This window comes from Onychomys torridus, chromosome 8, assembly GCF_903995425.1.
Source record: "Onychomys torridus chromosome 8, mOncTor1.1, whole genome shotgun sequence".
NCBI lineage: Eukaryota > Metazoa > Chordata > Mammalia > Rodentia > Cricetidae > Onychomys > Onychomys torridus.
Genome location: NC_050450.1, coordinates 34,441,912 through 34,469,881, shown reverse-complemented (window position 1 = coordinate 34,469,881; position 27,970 = coordinate 34,441,912). Strand labels below are relative to the sequence as shown.

The window sequence follows — 27,970 nt, the reverse complement described above, 5'->3', positions numbered from 1 at the left end:
CTTGTGATGGACTGTTGCTCTCAAGGTTTTGACACTACTAACTTAATCCAATCCCCATTATTCCCAGAGTGGAAAACTAAGATGTAAAAAGCCTTGCTGGGCTCTCCAATATAAAATCTCCTGATGCCCAGGGCTAGCCATTCCCAAATCCCCTCATATCACAGATGGAAAAAGACAAGAGCAGAAGATGGTGGCCAATCAGCAGCTCAGTCTTGACATCTAATCTCTAGCTACAAAACCACTTCCAGGAGAAAGGCAGCCCCACTATCCCAGACCATGGCTCGCTTTGTCTGTGGACAGTTACAGGTGGCAGGTCTCCTCGTATTCTGGATTTACCTTGGAGCTCTTACCCTCTCCCACTGGGCAACAGCTTTTCCAGCCTAGTGACATGTGCTCCATCACTGTTCACTGGACACATCTCACTCCAAGACCAGTGAGGGAGGCCTGGGCAGCAAGATCCCATTTCTTTTATCAGCAAAATACCTGCCAGGACTCTCCTCCAGCATCCATCCAGGGGTTCCTCACTCTCTTTCCCTCAACCTCTGTTTCCAGCCTCTCAACATTGCCTACAGCCACATCTATAGCTCTTACAGGAACTTTGTGGGGCCCCCTCACTTCAAGACCATCTGCAGACTGCTGGGCTACCAGGGCATTGCCGTGGTCATGGAGGAACTACTAAAAATCGTCAAGAGCTTGGTAAGGAGAGACGGTGCTGCTTGGATGTTCTCAGGTACAGGAGCTGTGCACAGGATTGGTTTTTTCTGAGCTGAAAACCAAATCTCAGGTGCACCAGCTCTGCCACTAGATGTCACCCTGGGAATCCTTGGTCCTTATTGCTGGGCGGTTTCTACAGATCTTCTGGTGTATTTCCTTATACCTCTTTTTATATTATGTGTGTGTGCCTGCTTGCTTATATGTGCATCATGTGTATGCTACCCACAAACACCAGAAGAGGGTGATGGATCCCCCTGGAACCGGAGTTCCAAGCAGTTATGACCACTTGATGTGGGTGCTAGAAACCAAATCCAGGTCCTCGGCCAGAGTAGCAAGTGCTCTTAACCACTGAGCTGTCTAACCCTAAATTGACCTCTTGACCTTTGCTTCCCCGTTTGTGACTCAGAACTCACTCCTTGTGTTTGCTGAATTGAGAAATCCTGATTTTGACATTCAAAACCAGATCACTATTCCTGCTGCCCAGCTATGCTCTTTGTTAACCAAATTCTTGCATGATGGGCTATGTGTGTAGTTCAATTGGTACAGTGCTTGCCTGATATGTACAAGGTCTTTGGTTCAATCCCTGGTACTCCCATAGAGCTGGCTGCTGTGGTAGTACCAAATTGTAAGCCCAGCATCCTGGAGGTAGATGTAGGAAGACCAAAGGTTCAAGATCATCCTTAGCCACATAGTAAGTTCAAGGCCAGCTTCGACTCCATGAGACCCTTTAAAAACAAAAATCCTAACAACAACAAAGACTTTAGCATAGCAAATCCACAACTCATGTGCTGCCATTGTTTTGTTGTTATTGTTGTTGTTGTTGTTGTTGTTGTTGTTGTTTTTGTTTTAATTCTCATGACCATGGCAGACATCTCTAATCAATCATCATGCTTTGTGCCCTTGGGGTTTCTTGCTGACCTCTGCTACCAATATTACAGGGAGTTCTGTATCCCTTTACCAACATTCTGTGTATACCCCAAGTATGGTTGTCTGGAACTGCACTTAATTCCCTATGGTGGTACTGAAGCAAGGCCAAGATATGGAAACAAGATTTCCCTGGAAATCTTGAGTCCCTGAAGAGAAATAACTTACAATCAACCACGTGTGAAATAAGCCAGACTCTCTTGCTCAGTCTAGTTCCTTAGAAGCAGCCATGAGAAGCTGCTATAGGTCATTAATGGCTGCTGTGCCAAGTCCAGAGTAAAACAGAAAAATGTGGTAATGGATTAAAGATGTTTTGCCTTGGACATGCAGAGGAATGTGCTATGAATTTTCCATGCTTAAATTAGATTACATGCATTAATCCCCACAGTTCCCTGCCTACATTTCATTTAGTCTCCATATCATAAGCATTCCCAGCCCTGAAAAAACCCCTTACCTAGATATCCCACATCCCTCATAAAGTCTATAAAGTCTTTTTCTGTCTATAAAGGACAGGGCAGATATATCCCCCTTTTAAATGCTTTGCTCACAAGTCTCAGCAGACCTCCAGTATCCCACTATGGCCCTGCATTTGGCCCAGAGGTATAGAGTATAACAGTGGGCTATCTCAATCCAGCTCACTCATCTGTATCATCTTGCAGCTCCAGGGCACCATTCTGCAGTACGTGAAGACGCTGATAGAGGTGATGCCGAAGATATGCCGATTGCCTCGGCATGAGTATGGCTCCCCAGGTGGGTGATGATGGGGAAGGAATACACACCCAAGGCTGGGTGGGGCTTCCACCTCAGGAGATTTCAGTCTCTAAATTGCCAGACAACTGATATCCTGGCTCTACCTGCCACTGGCCTGAGAGCCTTCAACCTGTCTCCACCCCCAGCAGTATCATCCTCTGTCAGGCTGGTGGATGGCCCTTTGAGGATGCCCACTGGACAGCTGCAGTTGAACTGCAAGTGTGAGAGCATTCAAAGGGTGAAGAGACCGTTTCCATGCATGGGCCTCAGCACCTCTAGCAGGCCTTCCTATTTGTGTTTAGAGGTAGCTGGTACCCCAGGTGGGGTGCTGTGTGACACAGAGAAACTGAGGCTGGAAATGGGTTTTTTTAACCACTCAATATGGAGAAAGGCAGAAGCTATAAATGTGGTGCCTTGTACTTTTTTGTTTCCAAAAGCTGAGACATAATTTTCTATATGAGTGTGATTGAGAACAGAAAAAGGATTCTGGTGTCCATGCCTAGCTGTACCACTTCCAGGCTGCGTGACTATGACTGGGTCACTTACCCACTCTGAAAAAAGATGATAGTGTCCAGTTGATATTATGAGTAATAAAATATTATAGATATACCTAACTCAGTAGATAATATCTATAAATAATAATTTTGCCATTAGGAATTCAGGTCCCTATTGGAGGGTCAGCTATGCCACAGCTGTTCCATTTGGGATTATAGATGTGTTTTATTTTGCTCCAGATATTTTGGGCCAGCCTCCTGAGCTTTGTCTAGTATTGACCTTTGCATGGAATCCCACTCTTAAGCTGGCATGTCAAGGGTTGCTAAGTCTAGGGTTGTGACTTGGTTGGCACCACTCATGAACCTGATTAAACAGTGCCCATGTCCCCCTACCTCCCCCTTATGGCTCTCAGGGATCCTGGAGTTCTTCCACCATCAACTGAAGGACATCATCGAGTACGCAGAACTCAAAACAGATGTGTTCCAAAGCCTCAGAGAGGTGGGAAATGCCATCCTGTTCTGTCTCCTCATAGAGCAAGCTCTGGTAAGTCCTGAACCTACAGAACCTATGGTTTCTCCAAGCTGGAGAGACCCCACACATACCCAGATGCCAAAGCTTCAGCCCTGACATATATGCTTTCATTCCTGAAAGCCAGAGGGGGCAGAGGCTCTGGTAACACACATACCTGGCTTCCAGCACTGGCCACAGCCCTCAATGGTTGGGCCCAGGCCTCAGAGAAGGCTGCCGAGTCTCAGTTGTCCTGCTCTTGGCCAGCTCTCTACCAGCCGGCACCGTGCTGGGGGAAGAAGCCGCAGTCGCCAGCTGCTGCCTGCATCCTGTGTGTGCTTGTGACTGAATGCAAGAGGTGTGCATCTTAGTGAAGGCAAAGGCAAAATATTCACGAGCAAAGTGTGAAAGTGTGGCAAGAGCTTGCTATGTGCAGCAGGCAAGGAGAGCGTGGGATCATTTCTCTGTGAACAAAGAAAAGCATGGGAACTTTATCCAGAGAACCTACACATATTCATGCAGGCAGTCAGACATTTAGGAGCATGTCCAGTTAAGGACTGTTCCCAAACATGCTTTAACGTCATAATTTTAAAAGATGTGTAAAAGGATTTTTGTTTTTAATGTGTATGAGTGTTTTGCCTGCATGTATATATGTGTATCATATGTGTGCAGTACCTTCAGAGGTCAGAAGAGGGCATCATATCCCCTGAAACTGGAGTTATGAATGATTATGAGCATCCTTGTATGTACTGAGAATTGAACCCATGTCCTCTGCAAGAGCAGTCAGTGCTCTTAACTGCTGAGCCATCTATCTAGTCCCTATAAAGGTTATTTTAAAAATTAATGTGAGAGACAGAAATGCCTCTAGGCCTGTTCAGTTGCACCATAAAGTTTTAGCTGAAAATAAAAGAAAGTACTTTGAGGGTGCAGGCTCCTAATGGTGTCTGGCTGGCTTAGTGTTGTCATGTTGCCATGGAAATGATATTTATAATGTCAGTAGTGCTATGAGGGGCAAGCCCAGGGTCCAGGGAGAGGAAAAAAAAAAAATAGAAGCCAGTGTGGTATGTGTATAAAATGACATGACCACTCCATGATATGGTTAAGGGAAAGGCTTTTTATTGTAGACATGAGAAAAAGAACAGCCAGAGGCATCTGGAAGTATCCAGAACAGAGAGCTTCAACATAGCTAGCATACTGGACCTGCCTCTGAGAGAAGCAGGAACCGAGCAGGGTGGGGCTATGCAGAGAAAGAGCATGGGAGAGCAGACAGAGGAGGGAGAGAGAGAGCATAGTGGAAATGGCAGGGTTATAGGAGAGTGAGTAGCTGGGGAAGTTTAGGATAAGGGAGGAGGTGAGAAGAGCCAGGATGGATGGTGATACTGAGGGAGCCTGGAGGCTAGCATGCCCTTTGCTGTGCTAACAGGTGTGGTGATAGCAGGCACCACAGACAGCCATTTGTCCCGTCTGCCTTTTGGAATTTGGGATCATGGGGTTTCCTTTGGACCTGACAGTATGGGGACTAAGGCAGGGCTTCCCTGCAGGACGTCCTGGAGAATGAGTGGGAGCTTCCTTACGGAAGCTGTCGTAGGCCAAGGGCAGCCCTGCATCCTCAGCTCTTACGATATGAGACAAAGGAATTATCCTGCCATCCAGCTTAATGGCTGAAGAGGGATGGTGTGTGTAAAGTACGGGCAGCAAGAGTTAAACAGCATCAAAGGAGCTGATGCAAGGGTGCCTGCCTGTGTAGATGCATCTCTAGACGCATCTCAGGCAGCCCCGTTGCTGACTAGTGGGTCATCTGCATTGCTGGCCCAGTGGGTGGCACAGATGTGATGTGCGGGGAGGCTGTTCTCCCCACGTTCTTTCCCACACATTCCCTCTATGTGGAGGACCCAGTCCTGAAAGTGTCTGGTGGCTAGGCAGTGTAAGGAAACCGAGAAGGGTGCAGCTGTGGGGATGGGGGAATGGGGGGGCTACGTAACTCTTCAGGTGCAATGGAACACCTTCGGGGCATCTCCTTTATGTACACACAAAGTGTAGATGACTAAGAGCTGACCCTCTCCTTCCTGTAACTCTAGGGGGTAGATAGTACCCCCCAAAGAAGAGACAGGCATCTTTGTCTTCTTTCTAGAGGGGCAGATAAGTGGAGATCTCACAAAAGGGTGACTGCATACACTGCATATGGGGGCGCTATGGAGCGTATGAACAGGGTAACAGCAGGGACGAGGAGGACCTGGGGAGGGTGTGCTGTTTTGGAAGGTAGAACTTGGTGTCTAGAAGGAGCAGAAAGGATCCGGGATGGGCAGGCATAGAAAGGCCAAGGCAGGGCCTGAGCGGGAGAGACAGCCATGTGGCAGGCGTCCTCTGGCCATAAAATGCTTCCAGAAGCTGCTGGGGGCTTCTGGGCAGGAGAGGAGGGAGGATCTGACTTTTTCAAAGGTCCTGTTGGCCACAAGGAGGAAGCAGCAACTGGGCAGAGAGCAAAGGACGAGGCCATGGCTGTTTGCAGCCTGGGTCCATGGAGAGAGGGGGGTGGGGTAGTGAGAGATACAGCCAAGGCCGAAAGGAGAAGGGGGAAGTAATAGTGAGGGCTGCAGAGTAAGAGGATGTCACTCACTGGAGGCTCTGTCACCCCAGGTGAGCCTGGGCATGCCACCGTGTCTGTCCTCATCCTAATTTGGGGCGCTTGGACCAGCTGCTCTCAGACTCACTGTCCCCGGAAGCTCCGAAATGGCCCTGTGGTGCCCTCTGTGAGGAGTAATTGTACTCTCTTTTAAATGGACTCTGGAGACAGCTAATGGCTCCTCTTCCCGATAACAGGTTCTTTACGCAGTTCAGCGGGCCTGGGTTGCTATAGCAACATAGCCTTCAGAAGTCCCGAGGATAAGTAGTAAACAAGTGTTCAGGGTCTCAAGAGCACAAGGAGAAGGTAGAAGATGTGTTGGGAGACATGTGAGCCCCCCCCCCCCTTCAGGAGAAGCTGTGAGTGAGCGCCTCCATTCAGACCTGGAGGTCATGATATCATTACAGGCTAGTTTTGGAGGAAACATCTTTCCCAGCTCCGTCACTAAGGACAAAAGGACATTCAGGATCTAAATTTACCTAGCTGACTCTCCTAGCATGTACACAACAGTGTGGAGAACATGTCAGCAGCCGAGACAGATGAAAAAAAACAGGTGTGTGTGTGTGTGTGTGTGTGTGTGTGTGTGTGTGTGTGTGTGTGTGTGTGTGCTGCCCCTGGTCCTGGATGTCTGGGGGAAGCGGGGTGGCACCGTCCAGAATCACGCTCACCACGACGTCAGCCTCTGCTGTCTAATTTGACAAATGGGGAGATCTCCAACTATCCTGACCTGTGCTTGCTGGGTTGAAAATAGGGCATGAGAGTTCCAGAGCTTTTTTTAGCTTAGAAAGTGGAAATTAGATATGTAAGTGGGTGTATCAGTGGTTCCCATCAAGAAAGCAAAGAAAGAGAGAATGGATGGGAAGAGGGGACAGGAAGGAAAAAGAGGGGAGGGGGCAAGAGGAAAGGGAAAGGGAAGGAGTTAGGGTGCAAGGGAGGGGAGAAGCGAGGCAGAGGGAGGTCGAGGGAGGGAGGGAAAAACGAAAGTCATAGAAGAGCTGTGTGACTGGACCGTCCGCTCTTCTGACAGCCTGAAGCCCTCAACAAGAATGAGGTCAACCAGTAGTTTTCACCTTAGCGCAATGGTAAGAGAGAATGTCAAATGTGAGTTTGTGAATAAAGATATGTCGTGAGGTTACATAGGCAAAATAATCAACCTACAAAATAATACATTGAGGAATAAATAGAAACTCACCAGGCTGAGGGGTCAGCAGCCTTGTCTCTAGATTTCAGGAAAGAGACCGGGGTTGGAGGTCAGTAGGGACATTTGGCCTTACCAAGAATGGCTTAATGTCCTACTTGGAAATTGTGCTGATGTGTTAGCACTGATCTAAAGACCAGTTGGAAATGGTAGGAACACAGCTGCGAGGAGCAAGAAGTCCTTCTCCAGGTCTTTGCCGAAGCTGCCGCTTTCTCCTAGTGGGTTTCACTTGTTGTGACTTTCACACGGATAAACAAGCTGCACAGGTACTTCCTCTTACCCTGTCGCCTGCCTTTCTAGAGTGACAGCGGTAACTCAGCCTTAATCTCAAGGTATAAAGAGTGTATGCCTAAAAGGATAAATGTATTTCCTTTATTATTATATGCTTGTGGATCTCCAAAGTGGAGATGTGATATGAGTCCAAAGATGTTGTACCTGACTTTTCTCTTTTTTGTGGGGTTGTGTGATGTCTTTAAGGAACATGTGTGGTCAGGTGTGTAAATCTTCAGTAAATAGCTTGGTCAGGCACCAAGCCCATGTAACCCTCACCAAGTCCAGAAACAGAACAGTCACAGGCAGTTCTTCATGCCTCCTTACATACCTTCAAAGCAGCCATGATTCTGACGTCTGACCCCAGAGCTTAGTTCTGTCTTTGAAGCTCATCGAAGTGGGATTGTGCAGTATATGTCCTTCTGTCCGAGGTCTGTCATCCACTGCTGTCTGTGCAGTTTGTATTGTAGATGGTTGCCATTGTGTTTGAGACAGTATCAGGTCTCAAAGCCTAAAATCCTCCCACCTCAGTCCCCTATGTGCTGAGATCACAGGTGTGCATCACCACACCCAACTTGGTTGTGTATCAGGTACCCATAGATACCTGGTCTGTAGGCTCTTAGCAGCTATTGAATCGAACCTGTTTCTTTTGTCAAGGTGATTCCTAGTTCCCTGATGACAGCTTTGTGGTTTCCACGTTCTTATTCACATCGTGTGTGATTTTTTTTTTTTAACATCAACCAGTTGTGTGTTATGTCCCTACACACGCATACATGCGGAACACAGAGGACCCCTTCCCCCGGCACACACACAGGCTCTGAGACAGCCACCCCACCTACCTTTATAGCTGTCGCTTATCTTTGCGGCATGGTGGGCCACAGTCACAACAGACAGTCCACTGAATTCCATTCCAATCCTCTGAATCAGACACAGGTCAGGCTCTCAGCCTCAACCCTGCTGCCCCAGAGAGCAGATAATCCTTTGCTGGAGGTCTGTTCCGAGCATTAGAGGATACTGAGCAGCATTGCTGAACTCTGTCCACTAGATGGCGGTAGCATCCTCTTCAGAGAAAAGGAGGGCTCCATTGCCTGACCCTATTGAGAGTCCTTCATCTAGGGCAGCTTCACATGTTGCAGATGGTGAAACAAGACATTGCCAGACAATTTTACTCACTTGTCAGTTTTTCATTCTCACCCAGTCACATTAGGGAGATTTGATTTCCTCACATCTTTGTGAACTGTTAACGATGCCTCTCTGTAATCAGACCCTTTGAAAGGGTGTCTTTTGATAAAACATTATGGTTCTGAGGGCGCTGATGTTCCCAGGGTTATGGCTAGCACAAGAGCTGGGCTGAGAGCCAGGTGTGTTTCAGAGTGCCGAAGCCACGCACCGAGGGACAGGGACATGTGCACAGCTGAGCTGGTTGAGGTCCTGAGGTAAGCAGCCGGGTGGCTAACAGCTTTGCATTCTAGAGCTGAGTGATCCAGCCCTGCATCTGACCTTCTGCCTCTGGCTTCTCATTCATGGTCACTTTGCTCTTTCTTCCCCTACCCCCCCACAATTGAAGTAAGTTCTGTCGGAAAACCCAGATAAGCAGAAAGTAAACAAAAATCACACTGGTGTTGTTTTAAGATAGCCACTGCTCGCTTCCTGGAGGGTATTTTTCCAGATTCTTGTATGGCAGCTCTTCTCCTATAAAACTGGTGGTTCCGTTAGTTTTCAAAGTCTGGTGAGCCAAGCTTAGAAGAATGTGGTGGGAACAGCAATGAGAGAAGAGGGTCTTCAACTTTGACTTTACAGTCTTAGTCCTGTGAATTTATTGTACTAAACAGTTGCGTCTTCCTTAAAAGGAAACACTTGCACCCTTCAATGTATATTATCTGGAGGCCTGGAGAATTAAAGTGAGCAGAAGTTAGGAAGGTGTTGACATGGACTGGTTCCAAATGAAGACTTCATCCTGTGGGTTATCAAAGGACAGTACTGATGTTATTAGCAAAGAGAACACTACTGTGCAGGCCACGGTGTCTTGGCTCCAGGTCTTTCCCAGTTGATCAGATATTAATTTGATCTGATCCAGGATACTAATTCCCTTGACAGCCAAATGTAGGGGGGGGGAGCATCATCTATGCTGTTATTCAGAAGAGGTGGGTGAGAAAACAGCACCCACGCTGCAGCCCACCCTGGAGAGGAGAAGAATTAAACACAGATGTATTTAGCTTGCACTGCAGAGAGCTGCTGGGACACAGAAGCCTGTGGAGCAGAGACAGATATGGCATGTCCTGGGTGGGCTTTTCTCTGCAAATGGAGGCTCAAATGAGGACCAAAAGCATGGTTCATACTTTCCATACAGAGGGTCGTGGTGGGTGTGGGAAGTCTGATTTCTGGCCTGCTCCATGAGCACTTCAGGAAACACTCACACTAACAACCTATGTGTCCATATAAGGGAATGTTTAGAGCTTGTGCCTGCTGGCTTGGCCTGGCCCTGAGCCCCCTTCATACCAGAAAACCAGAGTCCAGATGGGGGTAGGGGGAGGCACTCACCCTCCTCTGTGAAGTCAGTTCTTCTGGCATACTTGACAAAGACAGACACCTAATACACGAGTGGAATTTGTCTTTTTATTGCCTTAAGACTTAAAGCTAAATGTTACTTACGAAAACTCTCTTTTGAGATTGGTCTGCTGAAAATGGTCATTTTTCACCCAAGAGCAGAGCCTCACAGAGTCAAATGCCGTTTTCCACATGAATCTGTCATCCTTGGGATCACGGGTCTTTTTTAACATAGGCACAGTGAATCTTTGTGATACCCTTCAGCCAAGAGACGCCGAGTCTCCTGCCTCGAGGACTCGGCAGACTGTGAACACGCCGGGGTGTGGCGTTGGGCGGAAGTCCTCCCGGGCCCTCAATTTTAAATAAGGTGTAATGGGAACAGAAAAGATTAGAGAGCAAAATTATCAATGGGACCCTTGAAGACTTTTGGCGTGACTTCCTTACGGTGAGTCAGGTTTGCATCCTGACCCCAGAAGCCTGTTCGCTTTCACTTGGTTCTGCCGACAGCGAATAACTGTGCCGTAGGCCTGGGTCCCAGTCACCGCTTCCCGCGCCATCATGCCTTAGCGAGCGTCACCGGGGTAACAAACGTTAGCGTGACTCTTGGTACTGGGCAGCAGCTCCACTCCCAGCAGCTTCTGCAGAAGCAGAATGATCACACTGCAGTTCCCCAAAGCAGGCAGCAGGGAAGCTTTCTCTTCCAAGACAGGGGTCCTGCTAGACAAGCAGGGCTGGCCTCACACTCCTCTCTACCTTCCCAAGTCTAACATGCAGGCGTTGCCGCTAGCCCTGGCTTAAGCGTTTCTCCTTGCAGAGTGGCTTCTCACTTTGGAAAACTCATCCCGGGGGCTGGGGAAATGGGTCCTTGGGTGAGGTACTTGTGTGATAAGTGTAAAGACCTGTGTTCAGACCCCAGAACCTGGATACAGTACTGCACATCTGTTACCCCCAGTGCTTCTATAGCAAGATGGGAAGCTCAGGACCAGCCAGCCTGGTGTGTGCAGCACCAACAAAAGCCAGTACCTAAGGCTAGAAAGTGAGGACAAGGTTGTCCAATGACCTCCACACGTGCACCATCACACACATGAATACATGTGCACACGTGCGTGCACGCGCACGCGCGCGCGCACACACACATACACCATTGTCCTCTTACCTCCATACATGCACCATCACATATGCAGACACACACACACACACACACACACACACACACACACACACAGACCTTTTCATTCATCATGGTTAAAAAAGCTATAAAAATGCTTTATGAACAAATGAGACTTTGTGTGATGACACATTCTGTGTTGAGAAGTTTTTACTTTTAGCTGATCTTAATACTCAATATTGAAGGTCATTTTGCAGCAGTGTGACCTAGCTTTTCAGAGCCTCATGCTTAGATAGCTAAGGTTGAGATGACTCAGTGTCTTCAATATTCTTTCAAATGATCCAGAACAGTTACAGCCACTGTGACGCCATATCCCCTGGCCCTTTCCATGGGAGGTCTAAGGGTATTCATCATGCAAGGAAAGGAAAGAAAACAGATCCCAAGAACCAAAAAAATGAGGGAAAGAAGTCACAGATAGTTACTGCACACCAGGAAGAAGCAGAGTTATGGAAGTGTGTGCTGCTTCCTCCACTACATGGGAGGATTTGCTTTGGTAAGCTGTGCTCCAAAGCTCCTGCGTCTGCCTCATTTCTAGAATCGGGGCCTCTGCTGGTGTTTGATTCACCACCAGGAAGTGTCAGTTCAAGAGCAAGAAAATTCTAATGCCCCTGGGAAGTTGTTCAGTCCAGGTTAGGAAGAGGCCATGTGGGACCCACAGGGAGACCTGGGAGCACATCCTGTTGGCCTCCCTCCTCCCGCTGGTCACAGCTAGAGGACTCTGCCTTCCATTTCAGGGGCTTTTAGGGGGGTTGAAAAAAAGCATAATGCTTTCTCATTATGCTCAATATGGGAGATTTATGACACACCTAATTTCTCCTTTCCATGGTAGAGCTGAGGCAGGAACATGGCTAAAAGGGGACTTTACTGGACCAGATGTGGCAGTACTCACCTATAATCCTAGCACTTGGGAAGTAGCTACAGAAGAATTCAAAGTTCAAGGTCATCTTTGGTTATGTATTGAGTTCAAGGCCAGCCTTAGCTACATGAGACTCAAGACACCAAGGAAAAGTAAGGAGATGGTTGACTGGTAGGCAAAACGTTAGAGCACAAATTGGCACAGCCAGTGTCTCCATGGGACAGCGAAAGGATCTGCATACAATTACAATCAGTCACATCACTCTAGTTAAAACTGCTAGGTAGTTTCTCACTGTACTGAAATTCAGACTCTCAGCTCTGACCCACAAGGCCTGGAAAACTCAGCCACACTGCTCCACCAGCCTCTCCTCATCTCCATCCTCCCCTGCTACACAGTCCAGCCATGTGGCTGAGCCTGCAAGTGAAGATGTGGCTAGATGAACGAAGTACATTACAGGTCTGTATCAGAGCAGAAGTTACTGTCCTTGACATTCACCAACTTGTCATCACATCTCCATCACCAGCCACATGCAGCTCTTCCAGGAACTCAGTAGCATAATGTCTAAGTTCTGTTAGTGACTCACTCCTGGTTTGAAATGCCCTGACCTTCAGTGGCCCCACGGACATACACAGCTTGCTGTGCCCTCATGTACACCCCAACGGAGCACTTACAGAATTCCCCACCCGCTTGTGTCCTCCACTGTACTGAAGAAAGACCATGAGTCAGGTCTGGCTCACCCTCTGCAGCACCTACTACTGTGTGAATGACAGACTTACATCATTTCTGCTCAGCCTCTGTCTTCATGATCAATGTGTGGAAGCTTGTTTTATCTCTAGATGGTATTGCTCTTCTGTACTCTACATTCTTCTCACTGACCTCTCACATCAGATGATATTCCAGTCCCAGGCATGGTGGTCCCTGGGAAGATTCTCTGTCATTCCATGTTTACAGGGCTCATTGCTTGGCTTCTGCACTGTCTAGATGGATGGTTCAGTGGGGGCCCTGAATAAATGGGAGTGGTAGACAGTATGTACCAGAGTGGCTTAGGAAGCTCCTAGATGGTTACAGTTGAATGTGGAGTTTTGGGAAAGCAGATAAAGTTGGTTAGAGGACTTTGTGTCTGTCAGGAAGGAGGATGTGGGAGGTAGAGACTGACCATGTGAGGTACAGAACATTGGGATCACACCAGCAGATCCGTACAAATGAGTTGCCTGCAATGATGTTATTTACACAAATTCAGGATAGAGGTGACTTCTGGGAAGAGCAATATCAACCATTTCCTGCTTGTTTGACTAAAAGGTGGTTTAAGACCGTAGGTGGGGGGATGGGTGCACGTAGGCACTCATGTGCACATGCCCGCAGAAGCCAGAGGACAAACATAGGTATTGTTCCACGGGCACTACCCACCCTTTTGTTGTTAAATAGAGTCTCTCCCTGGCCTAGAACTCACCAGCTAAACTAGGCTGGCTGGCTAGCAAGCCCCAGGGGTCCTCCTGACTCCACCTTCTCAACACCTAAGCAGTTTAAATAATAATAATAAAAAAAAAAGAAATGGGCTAAATATAAGAGTAAGAGCTAGACAATGGTAGGCCTGAGCTAATGGCCAAGCAGTTTAAATAATATAAGTGTCTGTATGATTATTTTATACGTGGGTTGTGGGACTGCAGGGGCTTGGTGGAACCTGGAGAGAAGCTCTCCAACTACACCCCACCATTCCTAGCTTTTTCACATGGGTGCTAGGGACCAAGGTTAGGTCCCCACGGAGGCACTGTCCATTCATTCTTCTTTAAACTGAACATAACAGTTCTCTGTGAGTTTAAAGGAAGTTGCTAACACTGAAGCCCAGCAAATCAATAAGCTGGATGATCCTCCCAGGTATGGGTGAGGCTAAAATGTTTCTTGGGTGGTTAGATTTGGAGTGAGTTTTCTGTCTTTGGTAATTTTATGTATTTTCATGTGTGGGGGCAGGGGGACCAGTCTTTCTGGCTTGGGCTTCCCTCTGTATATCTGAAGCTTGTAGTTTGTAAACTCCTTACAGTTCTGGAGGTCAGGGGATCCATGGTAGAGGGGTCATCACTGCTGCTGTCTTTGACAGGCAGGACCCTGCAGTTCTGAAGTGACAGGATCATATGGTGAAGGGACCTATGATCCTATGTCCTATAGGAGATAAAGCCTCTCTAGATGACCTGGTAGCTTCTTGATCTACAATGGATTTACCACCTCCACATGCCCTTCATAGAGTTCCATGATTCTCAACATAGGCTCTGTTGGCGGCACACAATGCTATTGTCTGAGCTGTGGTTATCTGGACTGCCACACAAGTATGGATGGGGAAGGGAGGTGGCCTGGGTCTAAATGCCAGCCTCGCTGCTTAATACCTCTGAAGGCCTAGCTAGGAAGCCAGTGTTACCAAGTGCCCTGTGTCCTCCCCACACAAGATGGCGACAGTCAGACCTACTGCACAGAGGTGTTGAAAGATGATAGGTTGAAGCCCCTGGACATAGGCGGCATCCAGTGAATGTTCAGTTAGTGCCCATTGCCTCAACTTCCCTGAAAAACAAGGTGATTGTAGGCTCCCTGTTCTAGCCAAGGATCCTTGGGGACTGTTTACTCCACCCCCTGCATCTTGTTCTGTTTAAATTGATTCTAATTACATGTGATAATGAATTAAGCAATACAAATTTGCTTATGGTGTGAAAAGCACCTCTCCCCACCTACCTCCCAGTTCCCACCTTGGCCTGCCTAAATTATGGCTGTTTCCACTTCTTCTCTTCTCTCCATGACGCTTAATAGAAGACAAGCTGTCCTAACAACTTCATGTGGTGTTTGGGGACTGTCTGGTTAGGAGGATGCAGTTCCAGCTCATTGCTGCCGCCCCTCACTTCCTCTCCCATCCTTCCTTGTAATCGTAGTGATGTACCAACCTCCAACAGCTTCTTGTAGAACTGTGACTTGGATTATGACTATTCCAAGAAGACCCTAAGGCTCAGGAAGGTGAAACTCCCAAGAGTTGCTGCTCTCTTGTGTCATCCCAGCAATGTGGGTTGTTGGTTTTTTTATTTATATTTTATTCTGCATCAGCGATTTGCCCCTAAGTGTGGCCTAAAACAAAATCAAATACTTGCTCTATACCTCTGCGAACATCATTCCTGACTGAGCCTAGGATCTATAGCCTTCACAGGAGCTGGACACCAGGGGCTACTGATTTTAAAATTAAGTATTAGTTGCTTCAGGGGTTTTGTTCTTGTTTTTGTTTGTTTGTTTGTTTGTTTCTCCTAAGGTTAGTTTTCAGAGTACTATATAGTTGATGTAGAAAATGTGATTATACATAGAGGTTTAAGAAAAAAGGAAGGGGAGTGTAAAATGTAAAAATACTTGAAAACATCACTATGAAGCATTTGTTAAAAATATTACATAGTGCAGATCGAAGAGAACTTATTTCCACAAATTAATAATTAAGAACTTATTTCCAACATTAATAAAGAGAAACTTCCAGGCCTACATAAGAAGACCCAAACTCAGGGAGATTCATTCTATTATGTTTCAAATCTCTCACATGCCTGCTCATCTAATTTTTTAAAAATTCTTCAAGACAGGGTCTCCTGTAGTCCAGATTGACCTCAAACTAGCCACATAGCCAAGGATGACCTCCAACTCTTAATCCGCTTGCCTCCACCTCCCAAGCACCGGGATACTAGACAAACACTCTATTGCCTAAGCCATACCCCGAGGCCCTGAAACTTCAGCTGTTATTCTGTGTGGTTGATCAATCATTTACAATATACCCAGCACCATTATTCACCAGTCATATGGAATATAAATACAGACAGCTCAAATCTAAAAGAGGAAAGTGATTCTCAAAGGACATTTAACAATGGCATGTGCATGGTAGGGGTGTGGGGTTGAGAGCTCCCAGAAGTATCCTTCAGGGGGTGGTGTTGAAATTGAAAGCTGAAGCAAGGACATTCACAAAGCAGAGGAGTCAGAGGAGAGAGGTGGGTTCAGGAGCACACCGGAGAAGAAAGCAGACCTTCTGTGTTGGACAGGTAGCTACAGAGCCGGGACCACTGCAGGGCAGGCTTCACAGGCCAAGAAAGGACCCTGTCCAGTGGGGCATGGCCTGGCGGGCTCCTTGTAGATGCTTTGAGATCCTGATCAGAGGAGCGGGAAGCCAGCCATCAGCCCGGGCTCCACAATGGAAGCTTGTTCTGTCCTTCACACAGGCCTTTGTCTGTGCCCAATGCCTGGTTCTATCTGTGGCAATGATCTCAGCTAATGAACAGCGAACAAGTACCTCCCACACAAGGTGTGCTGCCACCTCATTATGCAAATGGCTACTTAGTTCCTCCTCTGGGATGTTCTACCTCTCTCGGAAGGCTATCTACTCCCCACTCGCCTTCACACCTTCCTAGCCAAACCTCACTACACAGTAGATGACATCCAAGAAGGACACCTCCATCCAAGCTTCCCTTGTCCCCTAGTTTGCAAATCTGGGGAAGAGGTGGCTTCACAGTGGGAAAGGGAAATGACCTCATCTCCGCAGAGTCCAAGTTCACCGAGTAAAATGGACTGAGCTACTGTGTTGTTTTCAGAGCCTTCTTGTCTTTCCTCTGACTCTCCGCTGGCTCCCAAGATTAGTTTATCCGCACGAATGGAATAGAACTTGATGCTTCAGGCAGTGGACAGCCAGCCTTCTGCCAATAAGGCATGCCTAAGGGCAAGGAGACTATTTGTAAGAAAGCCAAGACTGGGGCTGGAGAGATGGCTCAGAGGTTAAGAGCACTGACAGACTGCCCTTCCAGAGGTCCTGAGTTCAAGAGGTCCTGTGTTCAGTTCCCAGCAGCCACATGGTGGCTCACAACCATCTGTAATGAGATCTGGTGCCCTCTTCTGGCCTGCAGTCATACATGCAGACAGAACACTGTATACATAATAAATATTAAAAAAAAAAAAAAAAAAAGAAAGCCAAGTGTGACGTGTACTTGGAATAACTGAAATCGCTCCTCTCTACACGCAGAATGAAATCTGTACTTAAACCTTAAGGCCCCACGTGATGTCATTGCCCCCCCCCCCACCTTATGGCGTGTGTACTGTGAATCTTGGTGGCTCTACCCCAGTGTGTTCGCTGCCCACTGCCTTTTCACTGGAATACTCTTCCCTAATCTATGTGACTGGTTTGCCCCACATCCAGCTTCTGCTTAGCTTCTTCTGCCTCCTAAGGATTTTTCTAAGTGACCCAAATGAGTTCTTGCCTCCTCTGTTCCTCTCGTGAGCGATCACAATCGGAAATTTTCTTTGTGTTCCTAAGTCTCTACAGGAATTTAAATGGCATGAGAGCAGAGGTCTAGTCTAACTTGTTCCACGTCATATCTGCATAGTCTAGAACTGTGCCTGGTGTTTAATAAATGTCTGTCGGGTGAATGGATGGATGGATGGCAGTCTTCTCTTGCTTAGATGACTATCATGCAGACAGATGACTTCATTTATTCATGCGGGGTAACAAACATTTACCCCACTGAAGTGATTATTGATAAATTGTCATATAAAAGGCATTTAATCATAAATTATTGCTGGGACTAAGATAAAAACAGAGGTACTTCATCACAGCCCTGAAAGATATTACAGTAGGCAGTGAGGAAAGAGTCAGGAGACATGGACCAACAGAACGCAAGTTCACCGTACTTGAGAGATGAAGAAGTGAAGGAAGACCGGATTCATGTGCCATTCCATGAGCAAGCCAGGCAGAGGATGAGAGGAGACAGCCTTAGAGGTCCAGACAGAAATAGCCCAGTGAGGCCTCTAGCAAGGGGTCGAGTAGCTAAGTCTGGATGGAAGCAAAGGCTTGAAAATTTGTAGGTTCAGAGTATTATCAAGTGATAGGAGCAGGCAAGATAAACAAGAGAAGAGAGAGAAAATCAACACTGAAAGATAGTCAAAAGTATCACGTGCGGGGATGCTGAAAGGGGCATGGAAGGGATGTGAACGGATCTACAGTTTTCAGCAATGTATTTCAGGGTTCCCATCTCACTGCTGCTCTTCAGATGCCCAGGATGGGAGAGCTTCATCCATACCTGGGGTGGAGGAAGCCCGAGAGCACCCATAATCTTGAGTTTTCTCTAATTCTTCTCTTACGAGTTAAAGTTCGAATGCATCCTGGATCTCATCTCACGTGGTGCCCACAATTGAAAGAAGAGGGAGACACAGAAGAGGGGCCTGTCTCTAGCTGCTCTCCCTGAAGTCAGCCACCAGAGGCTGCTCATTAAGCCTGTTAGCCGTGTCTTCCCTTTAGTCCTAACCAACTTCATCCTCCCAACACTGTGGTATAGGTTTCCTTTTATTTGTAAATGTGCTTTTATGTCTTACTTGTTCCCATCAAAAGCTGTCTGACCTAGGTGCTAGCTTCTCTTCTGCCGTTGGTTAGTGGGTAAGGTGACAAAAACGAATCCAGACACAGACCCTTGCCCAGCAATTCTGGATTAAAAGAGGGCACGGTCGATCCAAGTATCTCATGTGTACACGCACACACATGCACGCCAGTGGCCAACCTCAGATGCCATTCCTCGAGAGCAGTCCACCTTGTTTTGGAGGTAAGGTAGCTCACTCAGGGAAGTTGGCTAGCTGGCCAACGAGCCCCAGGGATCTGCCTATTTCTGCCTCACCATTGCTGGGATTATATGCACAAATGACCATGCTTGGCATTTTACATATGTCGAGGGATCAAGCTTAGGTCAAGCACTTTACCGAGACATCTTCCCCACCCCACCCCCTACTGTGTCCTAGCTATCCTCTTTAATCCTATAGAACTCATCACCAGCCAACCAGAGTCGGGTAGCTCTTAGCTTTGTCTGGTCCCTCTATCATTCATTCACCTTAACTCTTCAGCAAAGTCCTTATAAGACGATGATAAACATGTGTAGAGCTCTCATGAGCTGGGACTGGGCTATCGGTTCTGAATTCTCTCGTCCCTCACAACAACCCAGTGAACCACATTCGACTCCGAGAAGCCAATTAGTTACCAGGGTCACACTGCAAATAAAGAGAATACCCAGAACGTGAGCCCTAGAGCCAGCAGAGCTAGGGCCAAGATTTTCGGAAGGAAATCCTTCTAACTGAAGGTGAAAATTGTTCTCTGTCTCCCTCTCTGTCTCTGCAGTCTCAGGAGGAAGTCTGTGATCTGCTTCATGCTGCACCCTTCCAAAACATCCTGCCCAGAGTCTACATCAAAGGTAAGAAGCCATTACCAGCACTGACAGCCCTCTTACATGTGAATTCATACTCACCTTAAAAAAAAAAAAATACTGGTGTAAGTATGGACACGTGTGTGTGATAGGCTGCCTCTGGAACTCAGGACAACCTCAGGTGTCTTCGGTACCTTCCAGTCTGTTTGAAACAGGGTCTTTTGGTTGGTTGCCATTGTGTGTGCCAGGCTAGTTGGCCTGCAGACTTCTAGGAAGTCTCCTGTATCTACCTCCCGTCTTCACTATGAGGGTGCTGGGATTACAGGTGCATGCACTTTCTCCAGCTTTTATATGGTTCTGGAGATTTGAACTCAGGACCTCACATCCAGTGAACTCAGATGCAGTCATCCGGGAAGGAGTTTCATGTTTGGGATGCCTGTGCAAGCATGAAGTGATTAGACATAGTACTCCAAGCCTTGATCCTTTGAAGCTAGCCTTACTGTGCAACTCAATCTGGCCTTGATTCAAACTCCTTGAGTGAGAGGGAACTCACCATTTCATTAGATATATACTTGTTATTGATCCAAGGTCACAGGGGGGTAATCCTTCATCATGACTTCTCATCGCAGTCTCCAGAACCAAGGAGGAAATTTTGCACACTCCATCCTAGTTTGGGGACATGGTAACAGCATCAGGTCCTCGGAGAGGTCTTCTTCCTCTCGTTACACACTTACTTTCTGTTCCTTTGCCCCTTCTGCAGAGGGGGAGCGCCTGGAAGTCCGGATGAAGCGCCTGGAAGCCAAGTATGCCCCACTTCACCTGGTCCCCCTGATAGAACGGCTGGGGACTCCTCAGGTACAGCCATATCATGGGCCCAAAGGGTCCCAAGAATGGAGTATTTGGGGCCCAAGCTCCTCATCCTACAGATAGGGAAACTATCACATCCCTGCCACGCACCAAAAATTCTCCAGCACCGTCTATCAAAATTAGAATTTCGCATACCCCGAGTCTACAGTTCACATCTAGATATTTTTCTCAAACTCAAGATCAGGAGAAACTGTGGTCCTGTGGTTTGTTTGCCTGAGGTGTTAGCTCAGTAGAATGTGGCATTTTATGTAAGCACTCTGTACTTGTAGATGCAGCATTGTTAAATACATAATAATGGAAAGGAAATATTTAAGTGCATCAATCTTTGTGGCTAGATCTTGAATTCAAGTTACATTTCACCTAGGGTTTTCAAAAACATTCACATACCAAAAGCATGTAAGTAAAATGTCCCCCTGAAAACTTCCAGAATGTTCCAAAGCCAATTTTTGGAGTTAGGGTTTCTATTGTTGCGACAAAACACCATGACCAAAAGCAAGCTATGGAGGAAAGGTTGATTTGGCTTACATTTCCATATCTCTGTTCATCATTAAAGAGAGTCAGGGCAGGACCCTGAAGGCAGGAGCTGATGCAGAGGCCATGGAGGGGTGCTGCTTACGAGCTTGCTCCCATGGCTTGCCCAGCCTGCTTTCTTACAGAACCCAGGACCACCAGTCCAGGGATGGATGGCACCACCCACAATGGGCTGGGCCCTCCCCATCAATCACTAATTAAGACCATGCCCTTATGCAGGCATTTTCTCAATCGAGGTTCCCACCTCTCTGATGACCTCAGCTTATGTCAAGTTGATATAAAACTATCCAGCACACCAGTTCACCGCGGTGAATTCTGAAGAAAGGTGGAGGTAGGGACAGGTTGGGAGGATGAGGAATCAAAGGCAATTTGAGTTTTATTTATAATGTTCTAATATCTTCAAAGTTGCCTGGGCTCATGTTGAGTCTGTGAAAATTAACTTTTGAAAAGTGGTACCAGTTACTGAGGACACTGAATTGGGTTAGGGAGGACTCCTGCCTTCAGAGCACTTAGAGTCTGTAGGGAGGCTGGACAGAAGAGAAGTAGGGGGAGAGGCACCGAGATGTCTATTTCTGTTTGCAGTTGATTTAAGTGAGCCTCCCATTTGGGGATAGGCAGGGATGAGGTGGCACCAGACACTGTACAGGTGACCAGCTGCTTTGTGTTGCTGGCCACACTGACTATTAGAGCAGTTTGGGATTTAAAGCCACCCTTGGACTCACATTCCCTTCTGGGGTTATCCCCAAAGTCAGAAGAACCCACACTCTCAGCAGAGGGCAAGAGGAAGTCACTCTCCACAGTGCCAAGTCCCATCTGCACAGGTGTCAAACTGAGACGCTACCCACATCAGGCTCCCACTGCCAACGGTGACTAACCACAGGAGGCATTTGGGTCTTGGGCTCACAGCAGAGAATTCAGACACTGGAGAGAGTCTTTCCACTTTTTTTGGCAGAAGTTGAACCGAGGAAATCTTCAAAGATGATTTCCTTTTAGGGAGAAATCTCCCAAGCCAGTGGCGTGTTGGCGTGCCTGCTGCCCTCAGGGTGTCATCCTGCAAGAATCCATCTTCTGAAGCCTGGGGAGCTTGGCATGGGTTTCTACTCATGGCTGTGCATTCCTTTCCCATTCTGGTGCACGCCATTTCCTTGGGACTGATAGAAATCTCAGTTTTTCCAGTGTTGAGTCTCTGACAAACAGAAGCCCAGTGAGTGAGGTCATGCCAGTTGGACAAATTGCCTGCTTCTCAAAGGATACCCCAACTCTACAGTCAGATCAGCCTGAACATAAACTCAGGGGTCACTAAGGACTGGGAAAGGAGGGTGGAGGAAAGATTGTAGGGTAGGATCAAGGTACATGTGTGTAGATAAAAATGTGAAAAAGAAAATTAATTAAAAACTTGGGGGCAGTGAGATGGCTCAGTGGTTAAAGGCACTTGCTACCAAGCTTGCCAGGCTGAGTTTGATCCCAGCCATATGAGGAAAGGAAGGACGGACTCTTGCAAGTTGTCTTCTGAGCTCTGTACATGTGCCAAACCACATGTACACTCACACTAAATGCATATATACAACACACATAATAAATGCAACTTCATCAGCCCGTAAGCCAAAGAAATGCTAACAAGTTGTGAACACGGAAGCTGGCCACTAGGTCTTCTCTGCCGGATCTTGTGTGGTGTCTGGGTCAGTGACAGGCAACAGTCATGGCAGATTTAAAGCAGGGAAGTCTGAGCACTGTGGCGTTTGCATTTGTTTCTGAACAAACTGAGGTGACCTGGTTTTCAGCCAGCATCATTGTTGTAGCTCTGCCCTGAAGTATCTCTCACATGGAACATTTTTTTCTCTGCCTTTGCCTTCCCACCTATGAAATGGGATGGTAGCTGCTTCACCTCCTTAGTTGGCCTGCATTTTTAACATTAGCATCTTTTAGAATGTGTTATATCATTGACAGCTGGGAAGATCATCCCCAGGTTGACAAAGGGTCGGGCCACTCATCAGGGAAGGAAGGTGTCTTTGCTGATATTCCCCTTAGTAAACATCGTTATGTGCCGTGTTTTCTTCCCCAGAGTCTCACTGAAGTTGTTCCTGTCTGTTCTCTGAGTTTGCCCACACTTTCAGGGCTCTGCCTTTTGAATGTTACAGAGGAAACAGCAGGAAAGCCTGACCTCACTGATGTGTGCAGAAAAGTTAGCGAATTCACACACACACACACACACACACACACACACATACACACACTCACTCACTCACACGGTAGAGTCTGCGTTTCTTGACTATTAAAAAACAAATAAATCAGAATTCCAAAAGATGCAAAGAGCCAAAGAAAAGAATATTGAGAAGCCATGCATGTGATCAGGTATTTCATGTAAGAGCTGTTTTCAACATCCTCCTCCACGAGTGACAAGCAGCCAGAAGCTGGCCACTTCTGCATCAAGCACTGGATGGCCGTTTTTTAATGGACAAAGAAAATGAGGGTAGGGTGATCATTCACGGGGTGAAGTGCTTCCCATGCACACATGAAGACCTATGTTCAGATCCCCAGTGCCCACATAAAAGCCACGGGTGGTGGCACACCTATTATCCCAGCAACAGAGGAGGGGACAGACAGATCCCGGGGCTTCCTGGCAGCCGGTCTAGCCAATACAGTGAGCTTCTGGTTCAGTGACAGGTCCTATCTCCAAAAATAAGCAGAGATCAGATGAGGATACCCAAAGCTACAGCCGGGCGGTGGTGGCACACACCTTTAATCCCAGCACTTGGGAGGCAAAAGCAGGTGGATCTCTGAGTTCGAAGCCAGCCTGGACTAAAGAGTGAGTTCCAGGACAGCCAGGGCTACACAGAGAAACCCTGTCTTGGAAAAAAAACTAACAATAATGACAAAAAGGTACCTGAAGTTACCTCTGACCTCTACATACATGCACATACAAAGCACACTTGCACACACACAAATGATATACTAAAAAAGTCAACAAACATAGAAAAAGTTCAACCTTCTCAGCAATCTGAAGCGATATCCTGAGGTCAAGGTCGATTTAATCTCCCTGTTTGGTAATGGCCTTCTTCTTTAGAGCCATTAGCTGGTGGGGGTACAGGAATGGGCTTCACCTGGGAAGTTATCAGGGCAGCCCTTTTGAGACTCACTATCCTTTTTAAGTAATTACATTCTCTCACCCCCTCCATGGCTAGGGTTTATCCAACATGACAGACAGTGCTCACAGAATGTTATGTATACGGGCAGCTGCTTTAGGATTGTCCCCAACACTAAAGATCTGTGAACAACTTAACATAACCAGCAAGGGTAGGGGACTGAAGACGTTTATCAGAGACTGTTTTTAGATAGGCATCTAACGACCACGGCACTGAATATATTATGGAAATGAGTTGTTAAATTAGAAATGTGCTAAATGAAAACGTAATATAGATAATCTGTTATAGACATGAATGTATACATATTCATAAATCTGTATTTTAAGAAAGCTAAGCTCTGGGTAATGGGATAAGTGGAATATTATCTTTCTTATATGTTATTTAAGTTTTTCCTCCAAATTTTACCCAGCGAATGCATACTACTTTTACGGGTCACAGAAAGAAATGGAAGGGTGAAAACTTCAGGACAAGGCCCCTTTCATTGGCTCTAGTGGATGGGGAGCTGAAAGTGAAACCACAGGCTCTATAAAGACATTTGCCAATATTTCTACCCACTCACCCCCAAACTAGGGTTCTCAGAGGTTGCCTGAATAATCAGATAGACAACAGAATTAACTGGAATAACAGAAGTCTCTCAATTTGCTGATGAGAACATGCATGGGTCCTTTGTTTACTGAGCATCTCCAGGCTATCAGGCAATTGTTCATAACAGGTGGAAAGCTGAGCAGAACAAAATCAAGTACCAGGTTTAAGGTATCTTCGAGTGCTTTTTCTGGCTACCTGGGGCAGCTTGAGTGGTCTTCTATGTCAGCCTATGGAATCAAGCTGATGCGCCATGAAACAGGGCGCCCTCCCCTTTGTGTTTCAAACACACATCCACCAACTCTTCTCCAACTCATTTTCTTCCAAGGCCTTTTTAATTGTGTGGTTGCCATGACAACCACACTCATGGCCCACGTTCATCACAGGCTATACTTCCTGACTTATTTCCTTCCCTGGATTTACTTAGAGGTTGCCCTCATTTGGAGGAGGGGGGAAGGTCTCCAAGGAAGAGAGTATTGAGGGAGAGGTCAGGTGGTGCCTCCCGGCCCTCCTACAGAATGCGCTGTCCTCCCCCAGAACTCTTCCTCCACTGGGAGCTGATCCCATGTGTGTCCTGTGAATCTGGCTGTCTTAGCAGCCAGCTTTCCTTAGCTTTGTTCCCAGACGAGAAGACCCGAGTTTGACCTCAGATTTAATATGTGCTCTGCAGATGGCTTTCAGCACCTTTGCTCTTAGATGTTTCCACTCACAGCACAGACAGTCGCACAAGACGGCCGTGTGTTTGATGTGCCTGTGAGCCTCTGATTACTTGGTGCGCAGTAGCCAGGACCAGATGAGAAGCCTGTTTGAATTACTAATAGAGACCATTCACCATTGTCAAAGAAGGGTTTCTAATGAGAGAAAATAACTCTGTGAAGTCAGTGGCAAACTTTAAAATGGTAACATACGCTCCTAGCACATTCCACTGTACAAAATTATTTTAAAAGTGAAAAACTCACCCATTTTCCCCAGCCCATCTGCACCCACGACTAACTTGACTCCTAAACTGTTTTCTACATGAACACACACACCCCACGCATGTTCTCTTTATCTATGGAGTTGTGCTGGTGTTTGATAGGATTGTAGTAATGTCACTTTCTCCAACTTAACGAATTCACTTCCTAATTTAACTTGTAGATCTAAGCTATGCTGAGCAGAATCCAAGCTTTATACCTTTGAGCCTCAGTTTTCCTCATCTGTGAAATAGAAATAATAGTGTGCCTATAGAATTGAACAGAGTCATTGCTCATCAGGAGCCTGGTGTGCCACACACTAGTAGTGTTTCATTATAAATAGGACCACTTCTGACCTTTGTGTACCCAATTAGCCACCATGACCTCTCCAGAGCCTCAATTACAGGCACATGCATCATGCCTGGCTTCTTTTTATGGGTTCTGGAAGACAGAACTTGGATCCTTGTACTTACACTGAGCCATGTTCTCAGCCCCAACCAGCCTTTGAAACCAGCATGTGGTCACATAATTTGTAAAAATCAGCCTTCTACTGAGGGTGCCTGGATTTTACTTGCCATGAGTGACAGTTACCATAAGGCTTCCATGCCCTCAAGTTCTTACACTCAGTGCCCTGCCCTGGGCAGGGTAACCAGTCCTAGTGACCAAGTTCTTTCTAGATGTGGCTAGCACCAGGACTTTCTAGTGGAGGTGGGGCAGGTGGGATCTCAGAGGTGGATGTAATGTTTATTCCTTCCCATCCCAGCAAATCGCCATCGCTCGGGAAGGTGACCTGCTGACCAAGGAGCGGCTCTGCTGTGGCCTGTCCATGTTCGAAGTCATCCTGACCCGAATTCGGAGCTACCTGCAGGACCCCATCTGGAGGGGCCCGCCACCCACCAATGGCGTCATGCACGTGGATGAGTGTGTCGAATTCCACCGGCTGTGGAGTGCCATGCAATTTGTCTACTGCATCCCTGTGGGGACCAACGAGTTCACAGCTGAGTGAGTGCACCCCCCAGCTACCTGCCCTCCAGTTCTCTCATCACTGGGATGCCTAGGGCTAGCCAGAAAGAACAGGGACTGAGATGGCATGAACAGTCATAGAAAGCATACTGGTCATGGTGTCAGTGCTGGGCATGGCAAAAGCGGACTGTTCTTGGCCTCCAGAGGTTAAAAAGTACAAAGAGAAATATGGAAGTACATATGTCAAGGTGTCACATGGGGCAGGATGCAGACACCAGAGAATGGGTGAGGTGTCAGACCTGAATTCTCGGACTAGAACTGATCCTGTAGCCACATCTGAGATGGGTTCTGTGCAGGGGAATGAAAAGTCCAGAAAGTGTGTAAATGGCTGTCAGCAGGATTGGAGCTCAAGAGTGTAAGTTGAGAAAGAGCCCCATGAATGTCAGCCTTGGGAACCTCACCCTCCACCTCACCCCTGCCAAATGCCGCTCTTGGGAAAAGAGGAGACTTTGGGTCTCCCAGTCCTGTCGGAGAGAAGAGGAGCAGAGTCCCCTTCTTCTTCCTGCACCCATCTAGCTTCTTGCTGAGGGTGGGGTAGCAAAAGTGACCAGCTGGTCCTTCTGGGACCAACAGCAGTTCAGGAAGGGGTGGGAAGGGATTGAGTAGGGTTTCCTGAGGAAGTAGTACAGGAATGGGAAGAGAAAGACCAGCAAGCTGTGGGGGCTATGTCCTTCCAACCCTGTGACAGAGACGCAAGGGACCTACCCAGGGCAGACTGGGCTACTCACTTCTGAACAGGGGAAATGACATAAGGCAGACCCCTACAGTCCTCCCCATGTCTCCTGGGAATTGAGGCCTACAGTAGGGCCTTAGGAAAGTCCCAAGAACTCCCTTGGCCTCCTGTATGAGTAGCATCTGATCCTTATAGCCCACCATGGGAGTCTCAAAGACCGGTTAGAGTTGGGACGGCTGAGTGCAAGCCTTAAGGACCAGAATTCTGCCCTCCAGAAGCCATGTTTAAAAGCCAAGGGAGGAGTCGGAGAGATGGCTCAGTGGTTAAGAGCACTGTATTGCATTTGACAGAGGATGAGAGTTCAGATCCCAGCACTCACTTTTGATGGCTCACAGTTGCCTGCAAGTCCAGACCTAGGAGGACCCATTGCCACTGGCCTCTGCCTTCTGTGGGCACCTGCATAACCATGCACATCCATGCACAGACACATGGTTAAAAAATACACATTTCAAAAAAGCCCAGTGAGGCGTTATGCACCTAGAATCCTGGCATTACAGAAGCTGAGACAGGGGGATGCCTGGAAGCTCATCACCCAGCTAGTCTCGCCCTGCACTGGCAAGCCAAATTTAGGGAGAGACTGTTTGAGAAACTAAGGTAGAGAGTGACTGAGGACAGAACCCAGCATCAGCCTCCACACATGTGTGCACACACTGTCTGGTTGTGTTCTTCGTAAAGTCATCTTTTCCTCCAAGCTGACTATTGTTTCCCTGGGCTCAACACCCCTGGGTGGTTAAAAAGACTATTAACATAACCCAAGTCCCTGGGAACAACAAAAAAAAAAACCCACCCTCAGAACTACCTTGTACCTACTTTACAAAGGGAAGGTCTTCTTCACCCAAGGGCAGGCCTGCTCAGCAGCCGTCCTGCCAGCTTTGGAGGGGCCCCTTTCTTTTCTGCCGCTCACCTCT

General features: G+C 47.3%; 1 protein-coding gene across 6 annotated transcripts in view; it reads left to right on the top strand.

The window, feature by feature from the left end:
• Cyfip2 (cytoplasmic FMR1 interacting protein 2) overlaps positions 1-27,970 on the top strand; it is a 119,935-nt gene that overhangs the window by 87,075 nt on the left and 4,890 nt on the right. For all 6 annotated transcript variants that reach the window (XM_036194975.1, XM_036194974.1, XM_036194976.1 and 3 more), the window contains 6 exons: positions 553-696; positions 2,298-2,388; positions 3,296-3,426; positions 19,206-19,278; positions 19,991-20,085; positions 26,070-26,308. In XM_036194975.1, coding sequence (XP_036050868.1) covers positions 553-696; positions 2,298-2,388; positions 3,296-3,426; positions 19,206-19,278; positions 19,991-20,085; positions 26,070-26,308 — 773 coding nt within the window. The remainder of the gene's footprint in view (positions 1-552; positions 697-2,297; positions 2,389-3,295; positions 3,427-19,205; positions 19,279-19,990; positions 20,086-26,069; positions 26,309-27,970) is intronic.